Genomic DNA, 25,907 nt, shown 5'->3' on the forward strand with positions numbered 1-25,907 from the left:
CAACTTCAAAGTTATTTTTTTTTTTTCAAAATTATTTTATTTATTGTATCTGCTTTTTCTTAAAGTCTAACAATAAGTAATGAAATCTTAAATCTATTTAAAAACTAGACAGACTCAAGCAAGTGATTAAGCTGTTTTGGTGTTACGTCGCTCTTTAATACGCAGGCATACCTCTTCTTTTAAGTCGTGTTTGATCGCAGGAATGTACCAAAGCATTAGCCAAAGGGTTTGGGTGATCTCGGAGTTTAGATATATATTTAATTCTGCTGTCTTCTACTTCTTTTTTTACCATAGGAATACCAAGGTCTTTATGGATATTTTCGTTACGCATGTACCATGGTGAACACGTGATTGTTCTAAGCATTTCTGATTGGGACCTTTGTATTAGATCAATATTAGTTGCACAGGTCGTACCCCACAGTTGAATGCCATACATCCAAATCGGCTTTATGACCGCATTATATAAGAGCACTTTGTTGTCTAGGCTTAGTTTGGAGTTTTTATTTAAAAGCCAACTTAAATTTGCAGCTCTAATCTTCATACATGTTATTCTACTAGATACGTGTTTTCTCCACGTGAGCCTTCTATCTAGGTGAATACCAAGATATGTTACTTCGTTCGCTTGGGGTACTAAGATATTGTTTATTTTTACTGCCGGGCACATCTTTGGTCTTAGAGAATGTAATGTGCTTACACTTCTGTTCATTCACATTTATACGCCAGTTCGCTAGCCATTCTTCGACAGAACTTAAATGCTCCGCTAATATTCTTGATGCTAAAATGTGGCATTTGTTACGGCTCACTATTGCTGTATCGTCCGCAAAAGTTGAAGTTAATAGATTGTTAGCTGTTGGAAGATCTGCTGTATATATGATGTATAGTGTTGAGCCTAAAACACTGCCCTGGGGTACACCAGCCCTTATCTGACGTTCATCAGATATGAAATCGCCCACTTTTACCATAAATTTTCTATTTTTTAAATAAGACTCCAAGGTTCTATACAATTCCAAAGGTAGAATTTTTTTAATCTTATATAAAAGGCCTTCGTGCCACACCTTATCAAACGCCTGAGCTACATCTAGAAATATTGCTGAACAGTACTCCCTGTGCTCAAATGCCTCGTTAGTAATTCTATTTACTTGCTCTATTGTGCCATGTTTCGCACGAAATCCGAATTGATGCATTGGTATTGTGTTATTTTCGTGGAGGAAAGGAGACATCTTTGATAGTAATACTTTTTCAAATACTTTTGAAAGACAGGGTAGAAGACTGATTGGTCTGTATGAAGACGGCTGTGTTAAGTCTTTCCCAGGTTTATCTATCAAGATAATCTGCGACTTTTTCCATCAAATTGGATAGTATCCGAAACTAAGAATTGCATTGAAGAGCAAAGAGAGCACCTCTACAACAATAATTGGTAACTCAATTAGCATTTTTGGGGAAATTTTATCACGTCCCGGCGACTTTTTTGGATTAAGTTCTTTGATGATACCAATGATTTCAGAAGGTGAAGTCATAAGAGGCTCGAGCGACTCTTTAGCTGTGTTGGGTACGATTGACAGCTTAAAGTTGTTCTTTGGCAAGTTGGGTTGAAATACCTTTTCTAGATGATTTGCAAAGCAATTAGCCTTTTCCTCGTCACTTCGAGCCCAATTTCCTCCCAAGTCTCGTATAGGCATGTTGGAGTCAGTTGGTGGCTTCATGGACTTTTGGGCTTTCCAAAGGGAATTTTGCTTGTTTGAATTCGGACACAGCTTCTTTATATACATTTCGGTGTTTAATTCTTCCTCACGTTTAAGCGCGTTTTTTAATTTACGTACAGCAGATTTTAATTGAAGCTGAGTGGAAGGGGAACGATTTATCTGCCATTCACGTCTTGCACGCCTTTTTACATTTACAAGCATTTCTATTTCTCTATTAGAGATTTTTCTGAAACCAAGCGGCTTATAGCTTTTGTTTGGTGTTGCTAAGACAGCTGCGCTGGTTATTATGGACTTCTCTTATACTTTCGTCAATGTCTCTTCCTGTATTTATTTTGTACTAAATATTAATGTGGCTACTGACGTATTTTCTATATTTTAGCCAATTTGTTTTATAAGAAGTTAGACCCACTTTTGGATTAACGAGTATGGGTTGTCACATAATTTCATTAGTACCGGAGAGTGATCAGAAGAGAGATCAGTACATGTATATGCTGTTATGTGCGATTTATCTATATTTTTTATTACAGCAAAATCAATTAAATCTGGTATTTTCTTCCGATCACTAGGCCAATATGTCGGCTTACCAGGAGATATTATTTCAAGGTTATTGTGCCTATTTATAACAGTTTGATACAGCTGTCGTCCTTTCGGATTAATAAGACGTGAGCCCCAGTACGTGTGTTTTGCGTTGTAATCTCCACCTGTTAGAAATCTTTGACCTAGTGTTCCAAAAAAGTCTTTAAATTCGATTTCTGTAATTTTTAAACGAGGTGGACAGTATATAGCCGTAAGGTTTAAGTCACAACCCCGATTTTTTAGTGATATTGTTGTAGCTTGTAACTGTGGAGTAGCATAAGATTCTAGAGCATAGTGGTTTAAACGATTTCTAATCAACACTGCCGTGCCACCATGCGCTTTTCCATCCGGATGATTTGTAACATATAGTCTAAATCTCGATATGTTGAAATTATTTTTATTTGTTAGATGAGTTCCTGAAATAAGCATTACATCTATATTCTTTTCAGACAGAAATCTGATAATCTCTAATTTATATTGGTTAACACCGTTAACATTCCATATACAGATATTTAGTAAGCTCATTTTTTACTTAATAAATTTTGCAGCATTTGATTTTGTGATTTTATTAAATCTTGGATCATGTTTTGCATGGTAGACATAAATTGTGTCATACACTGTGTAAGATTTATAATCATAGTTTCAATACCTCCATTTGGAGGATTTTGCGGGAGTTGCATTTGCACAGTGTTGCCTTTTACCACATTTGCATAGCTTCCTTGCATATTATTATTGTTAGAAGTAATAGGATTTGTACTTTTTTCTGAGGTTGCTATAATTTCATTACGGGGCGTTTGTAACATTTGGTTACGACGTGCTTGAATTCCCTGTGACAACTTAGATTTCAGATCTTTATATACAGGGCAACCTCTGTAGTTAGCAGTGTGATTCTCTCCGCAATTGCTGCATTTTTTATTTAACTCTTTTTTCTTAAGGGTGCATTTAGAAGTGGGATTTAAATCACCACATACCACACCAACACTGCGTAGAGTGCAGTACGATTTAGTATGCCCATATTCTTGGCAGTTAGTACATTGTACCGGACCGTTTCTTTTATGTGGTTCTTCCACAGTTACTCTACGATGCAGCAAATATTTCAAATTATAAATGGGATGGGTCTCATTTTTTTTAAGTTGATTCGAATTCGGCAACAATTCAATTTTAAACATTGGCTGTGGTATTTTGTTTCTATTAAATATATTTACAACTGTTTTAATTCCAAAACCACATTCTTCCAATGCTTCTTTGACTTCACTAGACTTCTACGGCGGACTCTATACCCTTGATTACAACAACTAGGCCCTTGGAGCTCTTCAGTTGATACGAGTAATAATTTTTGATTTTATTTGACAAAAATTTAACTATGTCCATAAAACTTTTTTCAGTGTAGGACTGAATTTTTGTTTCATCTATATTGCCTTTTTTCAAAGGCACTATATGGAAATTGTTAGTACCTACAATTTTACTTATTTCAGCAACGAGAGCATTACTGCTACGTTCGCGCAAATATATTGGAGGTGGTTTGGCATTAACGACTGTGGTGGTACCCTTTGTTTAGTTGGTGTGATCATGTTTGCTGCTGACCGTTCTCTCCTGCTTTAGTTTTTTGTAAGCTCTGCTTAGTTTGCTGCTCAGTTGGTCGCTGCGATGACTCATCCTTCTCACCGTTGCCTTGTTTGTTGGTAGGAGCTGAACTCGCAGGCTCGACAAAGCTGAAGTAGGCATTCAGAGAATGCCTACGGCCTTGTTGGTGGGGCTGCGCTGCGCTCATGCCTTTGTATTTTTTTTTGTTTTATTTCACACTTATTATTTGATATTTTGTTATGTTTTTTTGTTTATAAACAGTTTATGGTTTTTTATGTTTTGATTTGCACTTTCGGCGTTATTGCCTAACGTTTGCACTGAATGCACTTTTTTTAATATTTTTTTATTTTGTTTTATTTTTGGTTTTTTTCGAAAGTTTCTACGGAGCGCATGAAAAACACGTCCGTATAGGTTGAAAGTTCGATTGTGTCTTCCATATGGCCGTATCTGAGCCAGACGTGGAGTTACTATACTTCATAAGCCGATCGTAAATTAAATATCATAAAAATATTGCAACAATTGCCAATAATACAGGGGAATCAAGTAATAAATGATTAGCATAATAACTATCAAAGAAACAACCGCTTTATATAATTACTACGAAAAGCAGTTACAAACTCGTAAATGCGCATCATATAGTTTCACATCGTATGAACGTAAAAACAAATACATACATATGTTTAAAACCAAAGCCATTTTCAGCATTTATTCTGAGCCCTCGGGTACTCTACTAGTAGTACACCGATATACATTCCATCGCATATATGTACGTACACAAGACTAGGCAAAATATTCGCCTAGGGGGTCCAGGATGTTTAAATGAGTTAAGCATCCGCCTACTTTACCCGAAAAAACTGGCGCACCCTAATACGACCACGCAATTCACCACAGCTGATGACACCACAACACAACACCAACACATCTCACTACAGCTGTACATCAACCCACTCATCAAAAGGGATAGAAAAAAAGGGAAAGCGGACACAATTCGACTCTCACAATTCGTTCAAAACTCATCACACATCAACATTCGCTTGTGCACTGCGCCGTGTTAGCACTCTACGCTAATTAACTTCGTCACATACAATTCGATATATATAATTCGCACGTCAGGAATTCGTCCATCAACATTCGTTTTGAGAAATTCGAAAAAACACTGCGCCGGGTCGACATCTACACTCCTCTACCGCGATTATACATTCGACCACGATCCTGCGGAAAATATATCGCCAGTGCCGACCACCGTATTGTTTTCTCGCCGCCCACATTTAATGTAATTAACGTGATCATTTATTATTTCGTTTATTAAATGATATTGTGAAAAAGCAAACAAAATTGACTTTTATTTTAATTATGATATACTGGTTACAATTGTAAACAATTTTTAATGTTTAATTGTTTTGTTATTTCGGGATTTGTTCCGTATAGTTTTATTAATTAACAATGTCAATTTCTTATTGACCTCATTGTAACAATCTATTAGGAATCGCGATCTTTGTCTGAGTATGCTCATTTTTTGGTCAATTACGTCTTCTGCCACTTACGCAAAATCTAACCTGCTAAATATGGCCTCTAAATTTAAACTGTACAAAATGTCGTTGGCACTGCCAACAGTCTTGTTTCTCAGTATTGTAAGGACTCCAAAATATCTCCTACTTCCCTCTATATAAAGACTCATTGAATTTTTCGCAGCTTCTCTCTAGCTGACATATGACCTTCCCGAGAACTCCGGTGAAGATTTTATAATTTCTTAATTTTCATTGCATATAATTGAGTCGTTAATTGTCTGTATTTCGTATTCCGTCACCTACGTAACAGTTGTTATGTTTTTTATCCCGTTATTTAGCTGAGCTCTTTCAGCTCTTAAGTTTGTGGTTTGTGTTGCTATTAATCTAGCTAGATCGTCTATAGTAAATTTATTAACGGCCATTTTTGAAAATTGTAGATTCTCTATTTCTTTTTGTGTATATATGTATTTGATTTACTAATACAATGTATCTTGTTGTGATAAGAATTAATATTGTTTTAATTTTCTTAAACACGGACTTTTATGAGTGGAATAATAATTATAATACTCACAGCAATAAAAAATTTCGTATTTAATACCAGAGGAATTATTTCCCATGCAATTAATGAATATAAGAATTACTTACAACTATTTTGTTGTTGTTGTTTCTATTGATGCTACTGATGATGCTATTGTTGTTGGCTTCAGGGTTTCCATTTACTACTCCGTAGCTGCAAAATTTCTAGAATTATTGCTATGCTATCGCTACCGTTCTCACTTTGTCGGGAGCCATAGCATAACTATAAAATAATATAAAATATAAAATTATGTGCTCAGCTCTGCTCCGAGTTTAGTTAGGTATAAAACTATAGCTGTAGCGAGAACAAAAAATGAAGTGCTTTGCTCTGCTCTGGCGAAGAGGTAGCAGAGCGGAGCGAATAAAAAGTTTCATGTGCTACAGCTCCCGCATGTGTTTGTTGTTTTTTTTCTTTTTTGCTATTTTCTGTCATAAACTTATGTAAGAATCATTTGAAAATTTTAGTAATTCAAAAATATAAAAAAATAAGTCAACATTGTCATATCTGTATTATTCTGCGATTTCACGATTTATTATAATTTATATAAATAACTAACAATTATAATATTATATTAATAACTATCGGCCTTCCCGTCCGGCACGGTCGGCGTCCAATATGTATCTAATATCAAATGTCATATTTACAGACACGTTACATCAACGCTTTCCTTGTTGCTAAATTATGGGAGCGTATTGTCACTTTCTTTAACAGGTACAGATCTCCACATTCCTTCCTTCTTCTCCAGACGTAGTTTGAGGTTCTCGCTTAGCTTCTGCTGATCCTCAGATGTTGAGGTAGTTCGGGAAAAAGACTCGGCATCGAAGAAAACTGGCGCTGCAGGACGCAATGGGTTTGTGGTTACAACCTTTTTCAAATGACCAACATCCCTGGTGTATGTTTTACCACCAGCGGAAATCTGCACAACATTTCCTTCTCGCTTTACTACCTTATACGTGGTAGTATCAAATGTGGGTGTCAACTTATGTGGAAATATTACATTCTTTAAGAGTACTGTATCTCCAACATGAATGTCAACATTTCCCGCACTCCTGGCCTTGTCAGTCAACTGTTTCCCTTTATCTTTTTCTCGCATATCCTTATTTTTCTCTTCTGAGTCTGCCATTTCCCCCACAAGGTGCTGAATGAAGGGAATTTTGTCTCTTATAACTCTGTTAAACATTAGTTCTGTCGGTGGAGCGCCCGTGGTACCATGCGGAGTAACATTGTACATCAAAACGAACTTCTGAATTTCCTTCTTGTAGTTGTCGTTGTTTGCATGAGCTATCTTTAAACGTTTCACTAGGGACCTGTTCATATTTCCTACTTCGCCATTAGCCTGAGGCCAGTACGGGGGAATCGGGTTAGCCTTCTCCTGGTGTTGTGCGTTCACTGGCATTCAGCAGGCTGGAAAAGTGTTCCCTCAATAATTTTAGTATGCTCTGAGCATCGGTAACTAAATCATCCTTGGGGGTTCTACAAGAGTATGCTCCAGTCTTGAAACCTTCAGTTAGACGTCGCATCTTTTCGTAGAATTTTCGAGCATTACCTCTGTCGTCCAGCTTATCAAGCTCTTCGTACTCACGCATTTCGGCTTCTTTCTTTTTCTGTCTGCAAATGCGTTTCGCTTCCCTCTTCAACTCTCGGTATTTATCCCATTCCGCACGTATTGTGTTCGATCGTAACGTTGCGAGGTGGGCAGTCTGTTTTCTCTCCGCTGCGACACTTCACTTCTCGTCGTACCAGCTGTTCTTTTGCGTTTTCCGAGCACCAATGGTTTCGGTTGCAGCCGTGCGTAAGGAGTTTGAAATGTCGTCCCACTGTTGCCTTATATCGAGTTGTTGACGAGTGCTCTCAGTGAGAAGGGTGCAAGCCGAGTAGAAAATCGTTCGGCTTCTCTTGTGATTGCAACTTCTCGACGTCGAGTCTTCTTTGTGTTTGTTAGCATGCGTTTTTTGCTGCACAGAGGCGGGTGCGAGTCTTGGCTACAACAAGATAGTGGTCCGAGTCGATGTTAGGACCCAGGAGTGTACGCACGTTTAGAAAACTGGAGACGTGTCTTCCGTCTATCACAACACGATCGATCTGGTGGCTTTTTGATCCGGAGACAGCCAGGTAGCTTGATGTATTTACTTGTGCTGGAATCTAGTACTACAGATAACCATATTTCGGGCCCCGGCGAAGCGGATCAGCCTCAACCCGTTTGGGAATGTTTCGTAGTGTAGGCTGAATTTATCGACCGTAGTGCCAAAGGTACCTTCTTTACCTACCTTGGCGTTAAAGTCGCCAAGCACGATTTTGACATCGTGGCGGGTGGGAAGTCGATCAGCCTTAACAACTTGGCGGGGCAGCTCTCATAAGTGCGTCCTAAGCGCTCATAGATCATAGATCTTTGGTCACATCGTTCTTCTTTTCCGTCGGGGCGTGGGCGCAAATCAGCGATATGTTGAAGAACATCGAATTTGTGAATCTTCTTATTTTTTGTATGAAAACTGTCAAAAAAAGGCAAAATTTGATACTTTTTGTTCAAACGGCCGCCATTTTGTCAAATTAAAAAAAACCAAATAAGCTTCCATAGCGCTATATCGATTTTCTTATAAATGAATAACCTTTTCTGCGCCCGCAATCGCGGACATCGTACAGAACCTTTTTTATACGTGTTATTTTACGCATATTTACATACAATAAATAGACATAAAAAAATCATTTTGTATTCGTCATGAATGTATTTATTTATAAAAAAATTCGGATTAATTAGTAAATTTCAACATTAAAAAAAATTTCGAGAAAACCAGAGATTTTTCCCTGGGTTACACTGAAACGAACCCTTAATTGATAAAATCCTGTCGATACTACCGTAACTCCAATATACTGCACATAATGATTTTCTAACAAGCCTTACGCCGAAAATGTCAGTCAGTGTATGAGTTATATATAGTATATCGTCACCTGAAATGCAAAATAACGTATCATCAAAAAATTCGGAATTGAGTGTCTTATTGATTACGCTTCACTACTTCAAATTATATACATAATTTTAAATATGTTCAACATTTTCTGGTTCTGCGGTCATATATAAACCAGTTTTAACCAATATTAATATTTTGTTTCACTCATGTTCCATTTTATTCCGTGTTTCATTCATGCCACTGTAAATTTCTTAAAATGTTGTTACGTTAATTTGCATTTCAGGTGACGATATGTATGTATATAGTCGCCCAATAAAGTCTACATACACTCCTGGAAAGTGTAGTTCTGGGCCATCTGTGCACAATAGAACAACTAAATTTGTTCCAAACGAATTCCAAATATGAGTAAAACGATATTTTGCCATATCCTCTTTATTTTTTTGTCCTCAGGAGACGCATGCAACTCCCCTCTCAATGCTATTCTGGAGAATGTCTTCCGTGACGCCTTTAATGCTTTGAAATCGCGCTGGTTGCGACGCAGAAAGAACCTATTTTGAAAGTTCTTAAAGAATTGTAACGATTGGTTCAATAAATTTTTTTAAATCGACTCAGTTTTATTACTTTCCTGACAAACGTTGTATGTTTTGGATTGTAATAACCACCGGCTAGAAATCTATTTCCTATGGCTCCAGAAAAGTGCTCAAATTGGTACTTTGTAATTTTAAAACGAGGTTTGCAGTACATAGCCGTCAGGTTTAAGTCAATACCGCAAAATTCATACTCATTCACCATGGTGCTAGATAGTATAATTGTTTTGTTATTGACTGTCTGTCAGTTAAACGCCAAGATTCGGCATTTCGTATCTCTTTACTGACAATCTAAATGCCGAGAAAGTGATAAAAAATCTACAAAAAGGCTTTATTGCTATCTTCCAAACGATGGTTCATCAGAAAAAATGAAGATTGGATTCTGCAGGAGGACAACGATCCTAAACACCGCAGCAAGCTCTGTACTCAGTGGAAAACTCAATCTGGCATCGTTACATTGGATTGGCCATCGCAGTTGCCCGATGCAAACCCTATTGAAAATGGGCATATATACTAAATAGAAGTTTCATGGAAGACGCACATACACTTTGAAGCAGTTGTCTCACGAAATTCGTCGGATCTGGAGATCTTTGCCACTAGAATACGCCGCCAAATTAGTAGAAAGCATGACTCGGAAATGCCAGGCAATTATCGACGCCGGTCGGGACTGAAAATATTATTGACCCAATTGCATCATTGCTTGTAATGCTTACAGTTAGTATAAAAATATTAAAGATAATTCAATAAATAATATACAATATAAAGGCTTTACGGGAACCAATATCAAATTTGGACGATGGGTGTGACTCTACTCTAATTTAGGTGAAAATCCATAATTCGGGACCCCCTCGACCGATATTAACACAATTCGGTTTGATAATTCTCTGTGACAGTTAAAAAAATTGTAATTTCATCTGATTCTTTCACGTTCTGTATGCAAATAAAGCACCAATTAATATATTTGTATGGTAGTGCCTTTGAAGTATGAGGTGTGTTCAAAAAGTATCGCGAATCGTAACTGACAGTTTACTTCGATTGCAGGGGCGTGGTGCATCATGAGTTCTTGCCACAGAGAAGAACGGTCAATAAGGAATATTACCTGCAAGTTATGCGCAATTTGCGCGAACCAATCCGCCAGAAACGCCCGGATTTGTGGAAGAACAAAAATTGACTTTTGCACCACGATAATCACACATCGTTGCTTGTGCGCGACTTTTTGGCCAAAAAAAAACACACTAATGATGCCGCAACCACCGTATTCCCCAAATCTGGCCCCCTGTGGCTTTTTCTTGTTCCCTAAACTGAAAAGGACGACGTTACGCTTCTCTTGACGAGATAAAGACGGCATCGAAGGAGGAGCTGAAGAAGATAAAAAAATGATTTTTTGAAGTGTTTCGAAGATTGGAAAAACCGTTGGCACAAGTGTATAATATCTCATGGGGATTACTTTGAAGGAGACAAAATAGATATTCATGAATAAATAAATAATTTTTGAAAAAACACAAAATTCGCGATACTTTTTGAACACACCTTGTATGCCATCTAATGACCTCAAATTTTCCAAATCGAGCATATCGGTCAATGTGTGAAATTTATAATTGAAATTTGGAGAGAATCCTTTCTTTAAAATAGTATGTCTGATTGTCCAAAATTTATTGAATTGTGTCAATACTTCCATAGCACCCATACACCTAATAACGGGTGATTTTTTTGAGGTTAGGATTTTCATGCATTAGTATTTGACAGATCACGTGGGATTTCAGACATGGTGTCAAAGAGAAAGATGCTCAGTATGCTTTGACATTTCATCATGAATAGACTTACTAACGAGCAACGCTTGCAAATCATTGAATTTTATTACCAAAATCAGTGTTCGGTTCGAAATGTGTTTATCGACAAATTTTGTTCAGCGATGAGGCTCATTTCTGGTTGAATGGCTACGTAAATAAGCAAAATTGCCGCATTTGGGGTGAAGAGCAACCAGAAGCCGTTCAAGAACTGCCCATGCATCCCGAAAAATGCACTGTTTGGTGTGGTTTGTACGCTGGTGGAATCATTGGACCGTATTTTTTCAAAGATGCTGTTGGACGCAACGTTACGGTGAATGGCGATCGCTATCGTTCGATGCTAACAAACTTTTTGTTGCCAAAAATGGAAGAACTGAACTTGGTTGACATGTGGTTTCAACAAGATGGCGCTACATGCCACACAGCTCGCGATTCTATGGCCATTTTGAGGGAAAACTTCGGACAACAATTCATCTCAAGAAATGGACCCGTAAGTTGGCCACCAAGATCATGCGATTTAACGCCTTTAGACTATTTTTTGTGGGGCTACGTCAAGTCTAAAGTCTACAGAAATAAGCCAGCAACTATTCCAGCTTTGGAAGACAACATTTCCGAAGAAATTCGGGCTATTCCGGCCGAAATGCTCGAAAAAGTTGCCCAAAATTGGACTTTCCGAATGGACCACCTAAGACGCAGCCGCGGTCAACATTTAAATGAAATTATCTTCAAAAAGTAAATGTCATGAACCAATCTAACGTTTCAAATAAAGAACCGATGAGATTTTGCAAACTTTATGCGTTTTTTTTTTTTAAAAAGTTATCAAGCTGTTAAAAAATCACCCTTTATAAATATTTTCGAACTTCGGGATGACTTTATTTTATCGGCCAATATGTGAGTTAAATGAAAATGAGAAATAAAATCGAGTGAAAACTTGGTCTAGGCCCTATATATCTTAAAATAGAATTTTCGAAGATGCGGCTGACCTTAAAGAAACCAAGAGAGCATTTAATTCGAATGTAGCATGTTAATAGTACATGGTATTGACTAAAATAGATAGAATCGATTGAGGATGATTTAGTATAATTTTCACTTTAATTGTAATCTATTCACGATTCTATCCAAAAATGAATTTCAACTTTCGCTACATTTTCCAATATTGCCAACACTTGAAGGTATGAATTTAGCTCGCTGTGAATCTTGCAAATTACAATAGTATGAAATGTCCGGTTACTTCCTTACTTGTTTACTGTGTTGTCACATTCGATTCTAAAGTATGGTGTATTATTCGTTTTCTAACAAACACTGCTGTTCGACCATCTGCATTCTCCTGTCTAAATCCTAGGTAGGTAGGTAGGAGGGCAGCCCTATCGGGCTCAATTAGCACTTTATGTCCATTTTGATACACTATTCGTAGAACATTCGCAGAGAAAGTGGAAGATTGTTTCTTTGTTCATTGCTACTCCGCAGCCACGGCCGATGTCGTTGTAGGGCGTACCCATTTTGGACGCATGTTCCCCAAATGGATAGTGCCCTGTTGTGGTAGCTGTTATTCTGTATATACTTTTTCTTGACCTATTTAATAAGTCGTTGGTTCTTTTCCTGCCATATGTTGGCCATAATTGTTTGGTTATGACGCATTTTGTAATGTTTTTCCACCTATTGTTTGCAATTTGTTGAAATTGTCTATTGATCTCTCCTTTGATCGATCCTAGCGGGCTCGGATTCATTGAGGAAAGCTCCTGCCTTTGCCAACTCGTCTGCTTTTTCGTTACCGAAAATGTTCCTGTGGCCGGGAACCCAGATCAAGTTTAGTTGGAGCTTGTCTTTTATGGAGCTTAATGCTCTCTTGCAGTTGTGTACTATACTAGAATTTGTCATGGGTGAGGACAATGCCAGGACGGCCGCCTGGCTATCCGTAAATATAATTGCTTTATGTATATTCCCGTGGTTTTCTAATAGAATTTCGCAGGCTTTTTCTATGCCTAGTACTTCTGCTTGGAAGATGCAAGCCGAGTTCGGTAGACGTATAGAGAGAGATATGCCTAGATCAGCGGAGAATACCCCCGTGCCTACTCCGCAGTCCATTTTGAACCCGTCGGTATAGACTGAGGTGGTATCCTCCTCTATTATTGAACCTCTTCTCCATTCTCGTCTAGATGGTATCCTCACCTGGAAGTGTTATGTTTTCGTCATGAGCCAAGTAGGCCGAGGCCAAGAAGAAGGGCTTTTCCTTTGTTCCACCTTTACCACTGTGCACAGCAGATATGCTGTAATTAGGACAAAGAAATACATTTATACTTTTATTGATAAGAATGCATTCCCTAGGTTTACCTCTGTTCCCTGTGTAAAACAGGTTATAGTTGCTGCTGTTTAGCCCTTTAATGGAATCTTCATTGACCCAGGGCTCCTGTACTAGACTGATGTCGATGCCCCCCTCCTTCACGAGGGTTTTCAGATTCGCTGTAGCGCTCTTCGAGTGCGTTTTGCCTGGTCCGCGCATTTGATGACCCGGTAGCCCCTGAAGGTGCTAGCTTAGCACCATACTCGACAATCTGACGGCGATCTCCACCCATCTCTCCTGTATAGTGCTCGGAGAGGAGGAATTTCCATCTATAGTGGCCACCTGCAGGCTATCCCTGGCTACGTCGCAGAATTTCTTTGCCGTTGTTGTGCTGCTGTGTTCACTTTCACTCCGCCTCAGTTTTTTGGGCTGAGTTCCGGGTACTTCTGTGGTAGAGCGATTTCTTTTCTGAGAAGTGCTCTCTCGTTTGCTCTCTTCTTGAGGTTGTGATTGCTTCCTTTTCAGGTAGCTTTCATATTCCTCTGCGAAAGATTTGAAGCGCTTTGTTTCAGCCTCATCAACTGGGGTATCGGCTGCCTGGTCTTTCGCTATCTTCTCTAGAATGAAGACTGCCCTCTGGTACCGGTTTTTCCTCAGCTGATTCTGGGATTTCTTGCGCTTCTTTTTGCTCTCTCCTTCAGCCGCCAGTGTACTTTGGTTGGTGCTCATGGCAGCCTTGGAGGTTGACGCTTCCTCCCTTATATCTGAGGTTTTCACTGCTGTATCTACCGGTATACTTGGGTTGGTATGTCCGGTAGTACTGTTACTCGTCTACTGGCTGGAGGCAAGTAGTTCGTCTTCTTTGGATTCCGTAATAGGATTCCCATAGTTCATGTCCTTAGTCGTCGCTGTTGTCGTCAATTTGGTTGTTGTAGTTTTGTTGTTGCGTTATTGTTTTCGTTCATATTTGGTCCCACGAGTAGTCCGGAAAGGGTTGGTCACTACATGTGCATAACTGGTCTAAGGACACATTATTCTTAACAATTCCAGGTTTTGAACACTGGTAACTGATTTCAATAATTTCGCTGCGCGAAATATTTAGCTATTGGTTACGATGTCTATGAATTTTAAGACTTTATATACAGGCAACCCCTGTAAGTTTTTGGTTACGTTATTATCCTTAAGTTTGCATTTAAACTTAGGATGTAAATCACCAAATACTACTTAAACACTGCGGACGAAGCAATATAATATCCCCGGCAGTTAGTTCAACTCTACGATTTAGAAGTTATTTTAAACATCGGGTATGGTACTTTATTTATACTGATAATATTTACAAACGTTTTATTGTCGTAACCACATTAATGAAGAGCCCTTTTGATTTCATTAAAGTCCCCCGAAGACCTTATGCGTTCGAAGTCTTTACTCTCTGCCGCCAAGGGTTAGCGTCAATTTACGGTAGCGTAAGGCTACCTCTCACCACCTTGACAAGGTAAGGCAAAAGGATTTGCTTTCCCTGTTACAGCAGTGGGGGAAGGATGTCGTCCGTCTTCTTATTTATATTTCATGTCTCAAAATTTCCAGTATGTCCAGTGCAGGAGTGCAAAACTTAATATTTGTCAAGGGAAATATGAATAGAATCTATGCCAAGACGTTTCGAAGCCGTTTTAACCGCAAAAAGTTATGTTACTAAATATTAATTAATTAATTAATTAATGTAGCGCAGTGCACTGTTCCATTTCGCTTACCAGTTCGCTTACGTATTTTTTTTTCTTTTTTGTTTTTTTTTTTTGTTTTATGAGGAGGAAGCATCGAAAGCCTGGACCTCATGTTAGTGTACCACCGGCAAGTACTCCGTCGGGAAGAAGGTTGAGTGGCACTCATGCATACGTAATGGTCAAATGCATTCAGTTACAAGTTGCATTTACTTGGCCCCACCACTGTTGGTCTAATAACCCCCCTTGTACATTGTTCGTCGCCAACCCTTCCCGTCACGTCAATGTTAGTGTGTTTGGGTCGTGGTTGTTCGTTATATTTAACACCTCTCTTCTCCGCCGCTGTTCGCTAGCACGTTGGGATTTCATAACTGGCTGCCACTTCGCAAGCCGCTTTCCACTTCTCTGCTGATTCGACCATTTGGTTTACCAAGTTATCAGGAGTTGGCTCTACACCGAACGCACTTTTTATGTGTTGCATTTTTAACATCGAGGGTTGCAACCATACAGTATTTGATGGTGCCACCTTTCCATCTTTTCCCACTGATGGCATTTTCTGCCAGTGTTTTCACTAGGGTCACCGCTGCGATTGTTGACCTTGCCTTCCTAAATCTAAATTGGTTTGGAGATAAACCGCCGGCGTCGTCAATGGCCTTACTTAAGCGTTGATAAATGATCCGCTCAAGAATTTTTCCCACAGAGTCCAACATGCAGAGTGGTCGGTAGTGGGACGGGTCTGTCTGAGGTTTGTTGGGTTTTGGCAGCAATATTATGTGTTGCCTTTTCCAGATTGTTGGGAAACAGCCATCCTGCATGCATAAATTGAAAAGTGCTCTAAATGGGTCTATGTTCTTAACAATCGCTGTTTTAAGAGCTATATTTGGGATGCCATCTGGCCCTGAGGCTTTACATGGGTCGAGCCGGTCGCATGCCTCTATAACCTCTTCGTTCGTTACTTCTGGTACCAACTCTTTTTGTTGCACCACCGCGATCTCTCGAGGTAGTTGGGGTCGGGTCGGGAAAAGGACTGAAAAAATTCTGTCAAGGGTTGTAGAAGAAGTTGGTATTTGACCTCGAATGCGTAGTTTCCCCATTACGGTCTTGTATGCAAGCTCCCAAACGTTGTTTTCAGCATCGTCACATAGTGTGAGAAAACATTCCTGTTTACTTTTTTTGATAGGCTGTTTCAGGAGCTTTCTCTGGCCTTAAAACTTGCGTGTAGAGCGTTGTATTAGTAGGTACCGCGAGACCTTTGGTATAAGCGTCTTACTTTTTGACATTCTTTTCGTAGTTTAGCAATTGAGTCGTTCCACCAGTAAACGGGGGGATGATGATTGCGCCGTGGAAGCTTCGAGATTGATATGTCGCATGCACTCTTAAGGCGGCTCATAATCAATGAAGTCGCCTGGTTAACTGACCGCAAGTTGTCAGGCAGAGAAGTGGGTCCAAAGGCTTCTTCGAAGAGGTCTGGGTCGAATGTTTTGGGTCGCCATGAACTTCTTGCTGGAGTCTATAAGTGGAGCTGTATTCGCTTACGTAAATCAAATTGTTTGCGTCGTAATTGATGGTTCTACTGGAACCTTTCCATAAACATTTAAAGATGTTATATCTGATCGACCTCATACGCTAATTAAAGAAATATATAGGTTTTGTAAAGGTTATGACTTTTGTTTGGAAGTCGATTACCACAAGCATCAAATTATTAAACTGATTCAATTATTCATTTGAAAAATAAAAAAAGGCCCAGATAGAGTATAGCGAGCGGTTGAAGTTGAATTTTGCCAATTTCCGATAGACGCTAAATTGGAGGATTTAAACACGATTTTCATGCGTAAGTTTTTCTAATCATACCCTTTTGCTGAGCTTAAGACTAAAAAATGCGTGGCCTAACCTTCTCTGAAGTATAATGTACATATCTCCTAAACAACTTAAGATAAAACAACTAAATTTGCTCAGGACATATCCCTTAATCACCTTTACTGACTGTGTAAAAATTGTCGAAATCTGATAATAACCCTGTCCACTCCCCATATTGAGGTTCTGTTAAAAGGTACTTCCGAAAACACACGAGGGCAACAATAATGCCTCCATTTCATATAACCCAATTGAATATTCCATCTGACTGTTTTACTTTCCAGGAAGCAAAGTAAGTACCTTGGCAGAATAGAGCGCTTAAAGTAGCAAACCTTGTGACCAATATCTGTCTAAATCGGGCCAAAACTGTTTCAGTCTCCAAATATCGAATAAGTGGATCAAAGTTAAAATTGCGAACTTTTATCGAAAATATTACTCAATATGTATGTGAGATATGTTATAGAAATTCGGAGAAAATGCTTTACTAATGAAAGTATGATTGTATTCTTTTAAAATACTGTGGCGAAGAACTGTTCAGAAGTATGCATCAGCCTCTTTGTAGAATACGGTCTGACGAAAGTTTGCCTGACGATTGAAATTAAGTGTGCTGTGCGCAATTCACAAGAAGGGATCCCGCATTCTGCGTCAACTTCCGTGACATAAGGCTCCTCAACATCGCTTATAAGGTTCTATTAAACTTACTGTGTTAAAGATTAAACCACGTTGTCAACAAACTGATTGGACTTTATCCGTGTGGCTTCAGGTCTGCAAAATCAACAACTGACCAGATATTCACCATGCGCCAATTCTTAGAAAAGGCCAATGAAAAGAGTGTAAGCTACTTTTGACAGCACGAAAAGGGTCTGCCTTTATGCCGCTATGTTTGAATTTGGTATCCCCGCAAAACTGTTATTGTCGCTGCGAAAGAGAAAAACAATAAAAATCAATCTAAAAAGTACAGCCTTCCTATAATTGTTGTTTTTCAACAATTTTTATTCAAAGCTACAATTTGGAAGACAAAAATTTTTACGGCGGTGAAGAACGCAATAACATTGTAGTCGTCAGTCAAAATCCAAGAATTTTAGCAGTGAAATTCACGCAACGTATATACAAAAAAAAAATCCCTAAGCCATAAGAAATGTGTTGAATAGTGCTGGTTTTCATGGGCAAGTCGCACGTCGTAAGCCATACACAAGCAAGGTTAATAAGAAGAAGCTAAACAACGTTTAAACAAATCGTATTCGTTCTGGGAAAATATTGTGTGATGGGGCACGAAAATTGTGGAGAAAGGCCAATGAGGACCTTTAAGACAAACATTTATTACCAAAAGTAATGCAAGGTGGGGGTAATCTAATGGCGATGTATGGTTGCTTCTGGTATTGAACACTTAGAATATATTGCTAAAAAAATTAATAATCATATGTATTTGAACAATAAAAATATAAAACTATTTACGTCCAAGGGTGCTTAAATTTGGTCTTAATAGCACCCACTTCTAAAGGGTGATTTTTTAAGAGCTTGATAACTTTTTAAAAAAAAAAAACGCATAAAATTTGCAAAATCTTATCGGTTCTTTATTTGAAACGTTAGATTGGTTCATGACATTTACTTTTTGAAGATAATTTCATTTAAATGTTGACCGCGGCTGCGTCTTAGGTGGTCCATTCGGAAAGTCCAATTTTGGGCAACTTTTTCGAGCATTTCGGCCGGAATAGCCCGAATTTCTTCGGAAATGTTGTCTTCCAAAGCTGGAATAGTTGCTGGCTTATTTCTGTAGACTTTAGACTTGACGTAGCCCCACAAAAAATAGTCTAAAGGCGTTAAATCGCATGATCTTGGTGGCCAACTTACGGGTCCATTTCTTGAGATGAATTGTTGTCCGAAGTTTTCCCTCAAAATGGCCATAGAATCGCGAGCTGTGTGGCATGTAGCGCCATCTTGTTGAAACCACATGTCAACCAAGTTCAGTTCTTCCATTTTTGGCAACAAAAAGTTTGTTAGCATCGAACGATAGCGATCGCCATTCACCGTAACGTTGCGTCCAACAGCATCTTTGAAAAAATACGGTCCAATGATTCCACCAGCGTACAAACCACACCAAACAGTGCATTTTTCGGGATGCATGGGCAGTTCTTGAACGGCTTCTGGTTGCTCTTCACCCCAAATGCGGCAATTTTGCTTATTTACGTAGCCATTCAACCAGAAATGAGCCTCATCGCTGAACAAAACACGCGCGCGAAACACATTTCGAACCGAACACTGATTTTGGTAATAAAATTCAATGATTTGCAAGCGTTGCTCGTTAGTAAGTCTATTCATGATGAAATGTCAAAGCATACTGAGCATCTTTCTCTTTGACACCATGTCTGAAATCCCACGTGATCTGTCAAATACTAATGCATGAAAATCCTAACCTCAAAAAAATCACCCGTTACATTCAACAGGAACACGACTAAAAGCATACGTCTTGTCTTTTTCACGACCGGTTGTTATGCAATTGTAAACAACTCCATACGGCCCCGCAATTACCAGACATTAACCCCATTGAACATACCTGAGACTTATAAGAAAAGCGTATACAGCGAAAAGCAAAAGAATCCCTAAATGTTGCCTTATCGACTGAGTGGGTCAAAATACACGGGAAACATACCAGAAATTTAATAAGGAGTATGCGTCAACGTCTGCGGGCAATTATTATAGCAAAAGGAGGGCCTACAAAATACTTAATATATGTAAACCTATTGTAATTAGTTTTCATGTAAATTAATAATCACTAATGTTTGTAATATGACTCAAGCAGCTCACGACTTCCGGTTTTTGATCAAGTATCCTCTGGGTAGCCTAAGAACATCCGTTTGAAGGCGAAACAACACCCTGCATAGGGTTGTGCGCTGCGTTTGTGACCCGCCACGTAAAAAAACACCCCAATGAAAAAGCAAAAACAACCTCGGACAAGGACAAGAGACGAGTAGGACCTTGTGGCATATACTACAGTGGCCATATAAAGGAGCGTAAGTTTGGTGTGGGATTCGTGGTGGAAGAGAGAATCCGTCGTCGAGTACTATCATTCACTGCGGTGAATGAACGTCTTGCCACAATCCGCATCAAAGCGATGTTCTCCAACATATCGCTGATTTGCGCCCAAGCCCCGACGGAAGAGAAGGACGTTGTTACCAAAGATGCCTATTACGAGTGCTGCTCCACTATCTTGTTGCACGCCAACAAACACAAGGAAGGTTCGACGTCGAGAAGCTGCAATCACAACAGACAGCCGAACGATTTTCTACTCGGCTTGCACTCCTGCTCTCTGAGAGCACTCGTCAACAACTCGGTATAGGGGAACTGTGGGACGGCATTTCAAACATACGTACAGCTGAAACCGTAAACATTGGTTTTCGGAAAATGCGAAAGAACAGTAAGGTACGACGAGGAGTGCCGTGTCGCAGCGGAGAGAAAACAGACTGCCTACCTCGCACCATTACGAACGACCACAACACGTGCGGGATGGGATAGATACCGAGAGTTGAAGAGGGAAGCGAGACGCATTTGCAGACAGAAACCGAAATAGGCCGAAATGCGTGAGTACGAAGAGCTTTATAAGTTGGCCGACAGGAGTAATGCTCGAAAATTCCACGAAAAGATGCGACGTCTAACTGAAGGTTTCAAGGCCGGAGCATACTCTTGTAGAACCCCCAAAGGTGATCTAGTCACTGATGCCCAGAGCATACTTAAATTATGGAGGGAACACATCTCCAGCATGCTGAATGGCAGTGAACGCACAATACTAGGAGAAGGCTAACCCGATTCCCCAATCGATGATGATGGAGCAGACGTTCCATTGCCCAACCATGAAGAAGTTCGAATAGCAATTACCCGCTTGAAGTACAACAAAGCGGCGGGGCCTCTTCTTTGTAAAATATGGTCAGACGAAAGCATGCCTAACGATTGCAATTTAAGTGTGCTCTGCCCAATCCATAAAAAAGGTGCGTCAACTATCGTGCGACCTCTCCGTCGATTTCAAAGCTGCTTTCGACAGCACGAAAAGGAGCTGCCTTTATGCCGCGATGTCTGAATTTGGTATCCCCGCAAAACTAATACGGCTGTGTAAGCTGACGTTGAGGAACACGACAAGCTCCGTCAGAATCGGGAAGGACCTCTCCGAGCCGTTCGAAACCAAACGAGGTTTCAGACAAGGCGATTCCCTATCGTGCGGCTTTTTCAACCTGCTTCTGGAGAAAATAGTTCGAGCCGCAGAACTTAATCGAGCAGGTACAATCTTCTATAAGAGTGTACAGCTGCTGGCGTATGCCGATGATATTGATATCATCGGCCTCAACCCCCGCGCCGTTAGTTCTGCTTTCTCCAGGCTGGACAAGGAAGCAAAACGAATGGGTCTGGCAGTGAACGAGGGCAAGACGAAATATCTCCTGACATCAAACAAACAGTCGTCGCACTCGCGACTTGGCACTCACGTCACTGTGGACAGCCATAACTTTGAAGTTGTGGATAATTTCGTCTATCTTGGAACTAGCGTAAACACCACCAACAATGTCAGCCTAGAAATCTAACACAGGATAACTCTTGCCAACAGGTGCTACTTCGGACTGAGTAGGCAATTGAGAAGCAAAGTCCTCTCTCGACGAACAAAATCCAAACTCTATAAGTCACTTATAATTCCCGTCTTGCTATATGGTGCAGAGGCTTGGACGATGTCAACAACGTTTGAATCGACGTTGCGAGTTTTCGAGAGAAAAGTTCTGCGAAAGATTTATGGTCCTTTGCGCGTTGGCCACGGCGAATATCGCATTAGATGGAACGATGAGCTGTACGAGATATGCGACGACTTTGACATAGTTCAGCGAATTAAAAGACAGCGGCTACGCTGGCTAGGTCATGTTGTCCGGATGGACGAAAACATTCCAGCTCTGAAAGTATTCGACACAGTACCCGCCGGGGGAAGACCTCCACTCCGTTGGAAGGATCAAGTGGAGAAAGACCTTGCTTCGCTTGGGATATCCAATTGGCGCCACGTAGCGAAAAGAAGAAACGACTGGCGCGCGGTTGCTAACTCGGCAATAATCGCGTAAGCGGTGTTTACGCCAATTAAGAAGACGAAGAATGTTTGTAAACTGTTTTGATATGAATTAAGCGCATTTAAAGTTTTTGTACTTGTTTTTCTTCATTTGTGTAAAAATAAATATTACGCTAAAAAATATTAAATACTAAATATAATTTTAAAACAAAAAAGTGTAGATTTATAGAATAAGGTGTTTGTGAACTTTATTGATATACTGTTTGTCCTGTTCACTGTTATAACCTGTTAGACGTAAAAAAATTTCGGTTATCTGGGAACCAGCGTAAGCACCACCAACAATATCAGCCTGGAAATCCCAATCCAGAACCCCAATCGTTCCCATCCATTTTTGCGAAATTCCTCTATCTCGAACACATTAGGAGATAATAATTTTGGATAAGAGTTGTCACAAAAATTCTGTAAAACTTCATATAGAAAATGCTCCTTTCTGGAAATGTGATATTATGTCATAAGCAAAATATTGTTAAAATTGTACCTCAATTAGGTACATTATCCTCAAAACACCGACTGATGGAGAGGAAATGTCAATATTATATTTTATTTATAACCTTTTACAATAAGTACAAATAGTTATATTTTATTTAAACAAATATACTTTTAATTAATTTTGTATATCTAATCGAATCGGTTTTATTTTTGTAATTACATTTCATTTGAATTTCGCAGGGGCAATATTTCTCTGGAAGCTCTTATCGTATCTATCTGCTTGGAAATCCTATAATTTGGTGGAGTAATCTGGCTTTTCTAATATTATTTGTGCTCGTTTCTTCTGTCACTATTATCAAACAACGACGCTTAGATGGCCGACGGTTCGTAGAGCGAAACTGCGCTGAAGAGACATATTCAAATAATGGTAATAATTTTTTTTCATTCATGGACAAAATATAGGTACTATAAAAACTAAAAAATATATTATAACTGTTTATTACTTATTTTTAATTGATGCTACCGAATATAATAATTTTGTATAACGGTCCGGTTAAAAGCTACTAAAAGTGCGATGATTAATTAATTAAATTCATCAGAGACATTAAATTTTACACCTAGGAAGGCACAAAAGGACTTTGTAGGAGCCGATTTCAGTGAAAATCCATATATTAGAACCTACTAACCCCATCTCGACCAAATTTAGTATATATAGTAATATTGTCCTGGCATTCTTATGTTTCAGTCCTAAAATGGGCTAAATCGGACTACATTACTTCACTTTCCAGTGTACTTGTAAAAATCAAGCACAATGAGTATAACGGAATAAAACTTTTCACGAACACTGCCTTTGAAGTGTGCCACCTTATAACCAAAACTTGTCTAAAAAACTAAACACAATTCAAACGAAAACAATTCAAGCAGCTAGGTACTCAATATGTTTACCTTACTTTAAACCTTATATATTGGTTAAGGTATGCTAGGTACCTTAATGAAATGCAGAGAGCATCTTTGTCTGTTAATAATATAAGGTAATACAAAAAATTTTTAAGATCGTTTCAGTACCTCCGGTTGGCTTTAGACCGTCTATATCGGTTACTGTGTAGATACTTTACTTTAATGCCGAGAATATCCGAAATGATTTATAACGGATGGTCCAAGTAGAGGTACTTTTTTTAATAGTCTCTTTTTGGCAGTTTACCCCTGAGTCATGTCAAACTGTCATGTTACTTTTGCTCAATATTGTTTATCATTTCATCATAGAAAGACTTACACCTGTACAACGTCTACAACTTAATTACGAACTTTATTACGAAAATTCACGTTCTGGAAAGAATGTGCTTCGAGCATCTTGCTCAACTAATAAATATTTTGACGGCAAATTTAGCATAGATGTCACTAACAGTACTACCAACTTATAGAAAAAATAATTTACCGATTCGAAAAGCACGCGAAGTATAAATTAAAAATGCACCTTGCAATTTGATTGCAATAGTAGTGTTGTCAACAAATGAAGGTATTTCCCCGGTTTTGACCATCAAGTGCCAAGTGACCCGAACTAGATCTTATTTACTTGTTATTTATTTATTTTAAACATTAGTTTCGAATTAAGTTTTAAAAATTTAGATCCAACATTTAAAATATACCAACAAGCTAAATAAGTATGTCCATCCTATTTTATACCGTTTCAATATGTTGCTAGAAAGTATAATTGTTTTCACCTAATAGCTGGTTGTAACTCCTACACTCTTGGCCACGCGAAGTTTACCTCTCAAAATTTTCAAGTGTTGTGCATATGTATTTATTAACACTTTAAAGCGGTACTTTTTGCGGTATAGACATTTTTTATTTAGAATTAAGTTTATGACATTTTATTTATCAAAAATATTAAAAATTAAAAACAAAACTCATTTAGCTACAGACAAAATCATTTGAAAGTTAGTGAGCTATACAAAATGAGCTCGAAATGTAAGAGACTGCCATTCGATGGAAAAATGATATTTTTTCTTTTTTAAATTTAATTTAATTTATATTAAAATTGAAATTAATGTTTTATTTTATTTTTTTTAATTGTAACACGAAGTTTAATCGCGATATTATGTACTTTAAAAATATTAAAATCGGCCGCTTTTGTATAAGTACAGAAAAGCTAGTTTGTGTTTTACTCATTAAACGTAATAATTAAAAACTATAATTATAACAGATACATAGATAATATATTTTATATAATATATTTATTGAAGAAAATCCGGAACGAAGGAAAAAGTCCAAAAAAAAAATTAAGAAATATAGTGCTAAGCGTTGCGTGGCCACGACTGAATATCTAATCGAGATATATATAGAGTTACATATACTTCTCCCCCTGGTCGTTACAACGGAGTGGGATCTTCCTCTGCTTCCGCCAGCGGGTACTGCGTCGAAAACTTTCAGAGATGAAGTGTTTTCTTCCATTCGGACGACATGATCTAGTCAGCGTAGCCGCTGAACTATGTCAATGTCGTCGTATATCCCATACAGCTCATCGTTCCATCGAATGCGATATTCGACATGACCAACGCGCAAAGGACCATAAATCTTTAGACTTTGGTTTTTGTTCGTCGAGAGAGGACTTTACTTCTCAACTGCCTACTCGGTCCGAAGTAGCACCTGTTGTCAAGAGTCCTGCGTTGGATTTTCAGTCTGACATTGTTTGTGGTGTTGGTAGTGGTTCCAAAATAGACGAAATTATCTACGACTTCAAAGTTATGACAGTCAACAGGGACGTGAGAGCCAAGTCGCGAGTGCCCTCGTTCACTGCCAGACCTATTTGTCTTGCTTCCTTGTCCAGTCTGGAGAAAACAGAATTAATGGTGCGGGTGTTGAGGCGGATGATATCAATATCATCGGCTTACGCCAGGAACTGTACGCTCTTATAAAAGATTGTACCTGCTGGACTATGTTCTGCAGATCGAATTATTTTCTCCAGAAGTCACACGATAGGGAGTCGCCTTGTCTGAAACCTCGTCAGTATCGAACGGCTCGGAGAGGTTCTTCCCGATCCTGACGGAGCTTTTGGTATTGCTCAATGTCAGTTTACACCGCCGTATTAGTTTTGCGGGGATACCAAATTCATACATCGACGTGAGTTTCGATTCTCCTTTCGCGGGTCTTTTCCAAAATTTGGCGCATGGTGAATATCTGGTCGGTTGTTGTTTTGCCAGGACTAAAGCCACACTGTTAAGGTCCAATCAGTTTGTTTACTGTGAGCTTTAATCTTTCACACTATAAACAATGTTAAGGAGACTTATCTCGTGGTAGTTGGTGCAGAT

The 25,907-nt window shown here is 38.9% G+C and overlaps 1 protein-coding gene across 11 annotated transcripts in view; it reads left to right on the plus strand.

Moving 5' to 3' along the window:
• LOC105227653 (protein O-mannosyl-transferase 2) overlaps window positions 1–25,907 on the plus strand; it is a 233,343-nt gene that overhangs the window by 90,267 nt on the left and 117,169 nt on the right. For 7 of the 11 annotated variants that reach the window (XM_049449965.1, XM_049449964.1, XM_049449963.1 and 4 more), the window contains one exon: window positions 22,840–23,026. The exons of the other annotated variants lie outside the window; for them this stretch is intronic. In XM_049449965.1, coding sequence (XP_049305922.1) covers window positions 22,840–23,026 — 187 coding nt within the window. The remainder of the gene's footprint in view (window positions 1–22,839; window positions 23,027–25,907) is intronic. 11 annotated transcript variants of the gene reach the window in all.

The sequence above is a fragment of the Bactrocera dorsalis genome, chromosome 2 (genome assembly GCF_023373825.1).
Source record: "Bactrocera dorsalis isolate Fly_Bdor chromosome 2, ASM2337382v1, whole genome shotgun sequence".
NCBI classification, from domain to species: domain Eukaryota; kingdom Metazoa; phylum Arthropoda; class Insecta; order Diptera; family Tephritidae; genus Bactrocera; species Bactrocera dorsalis.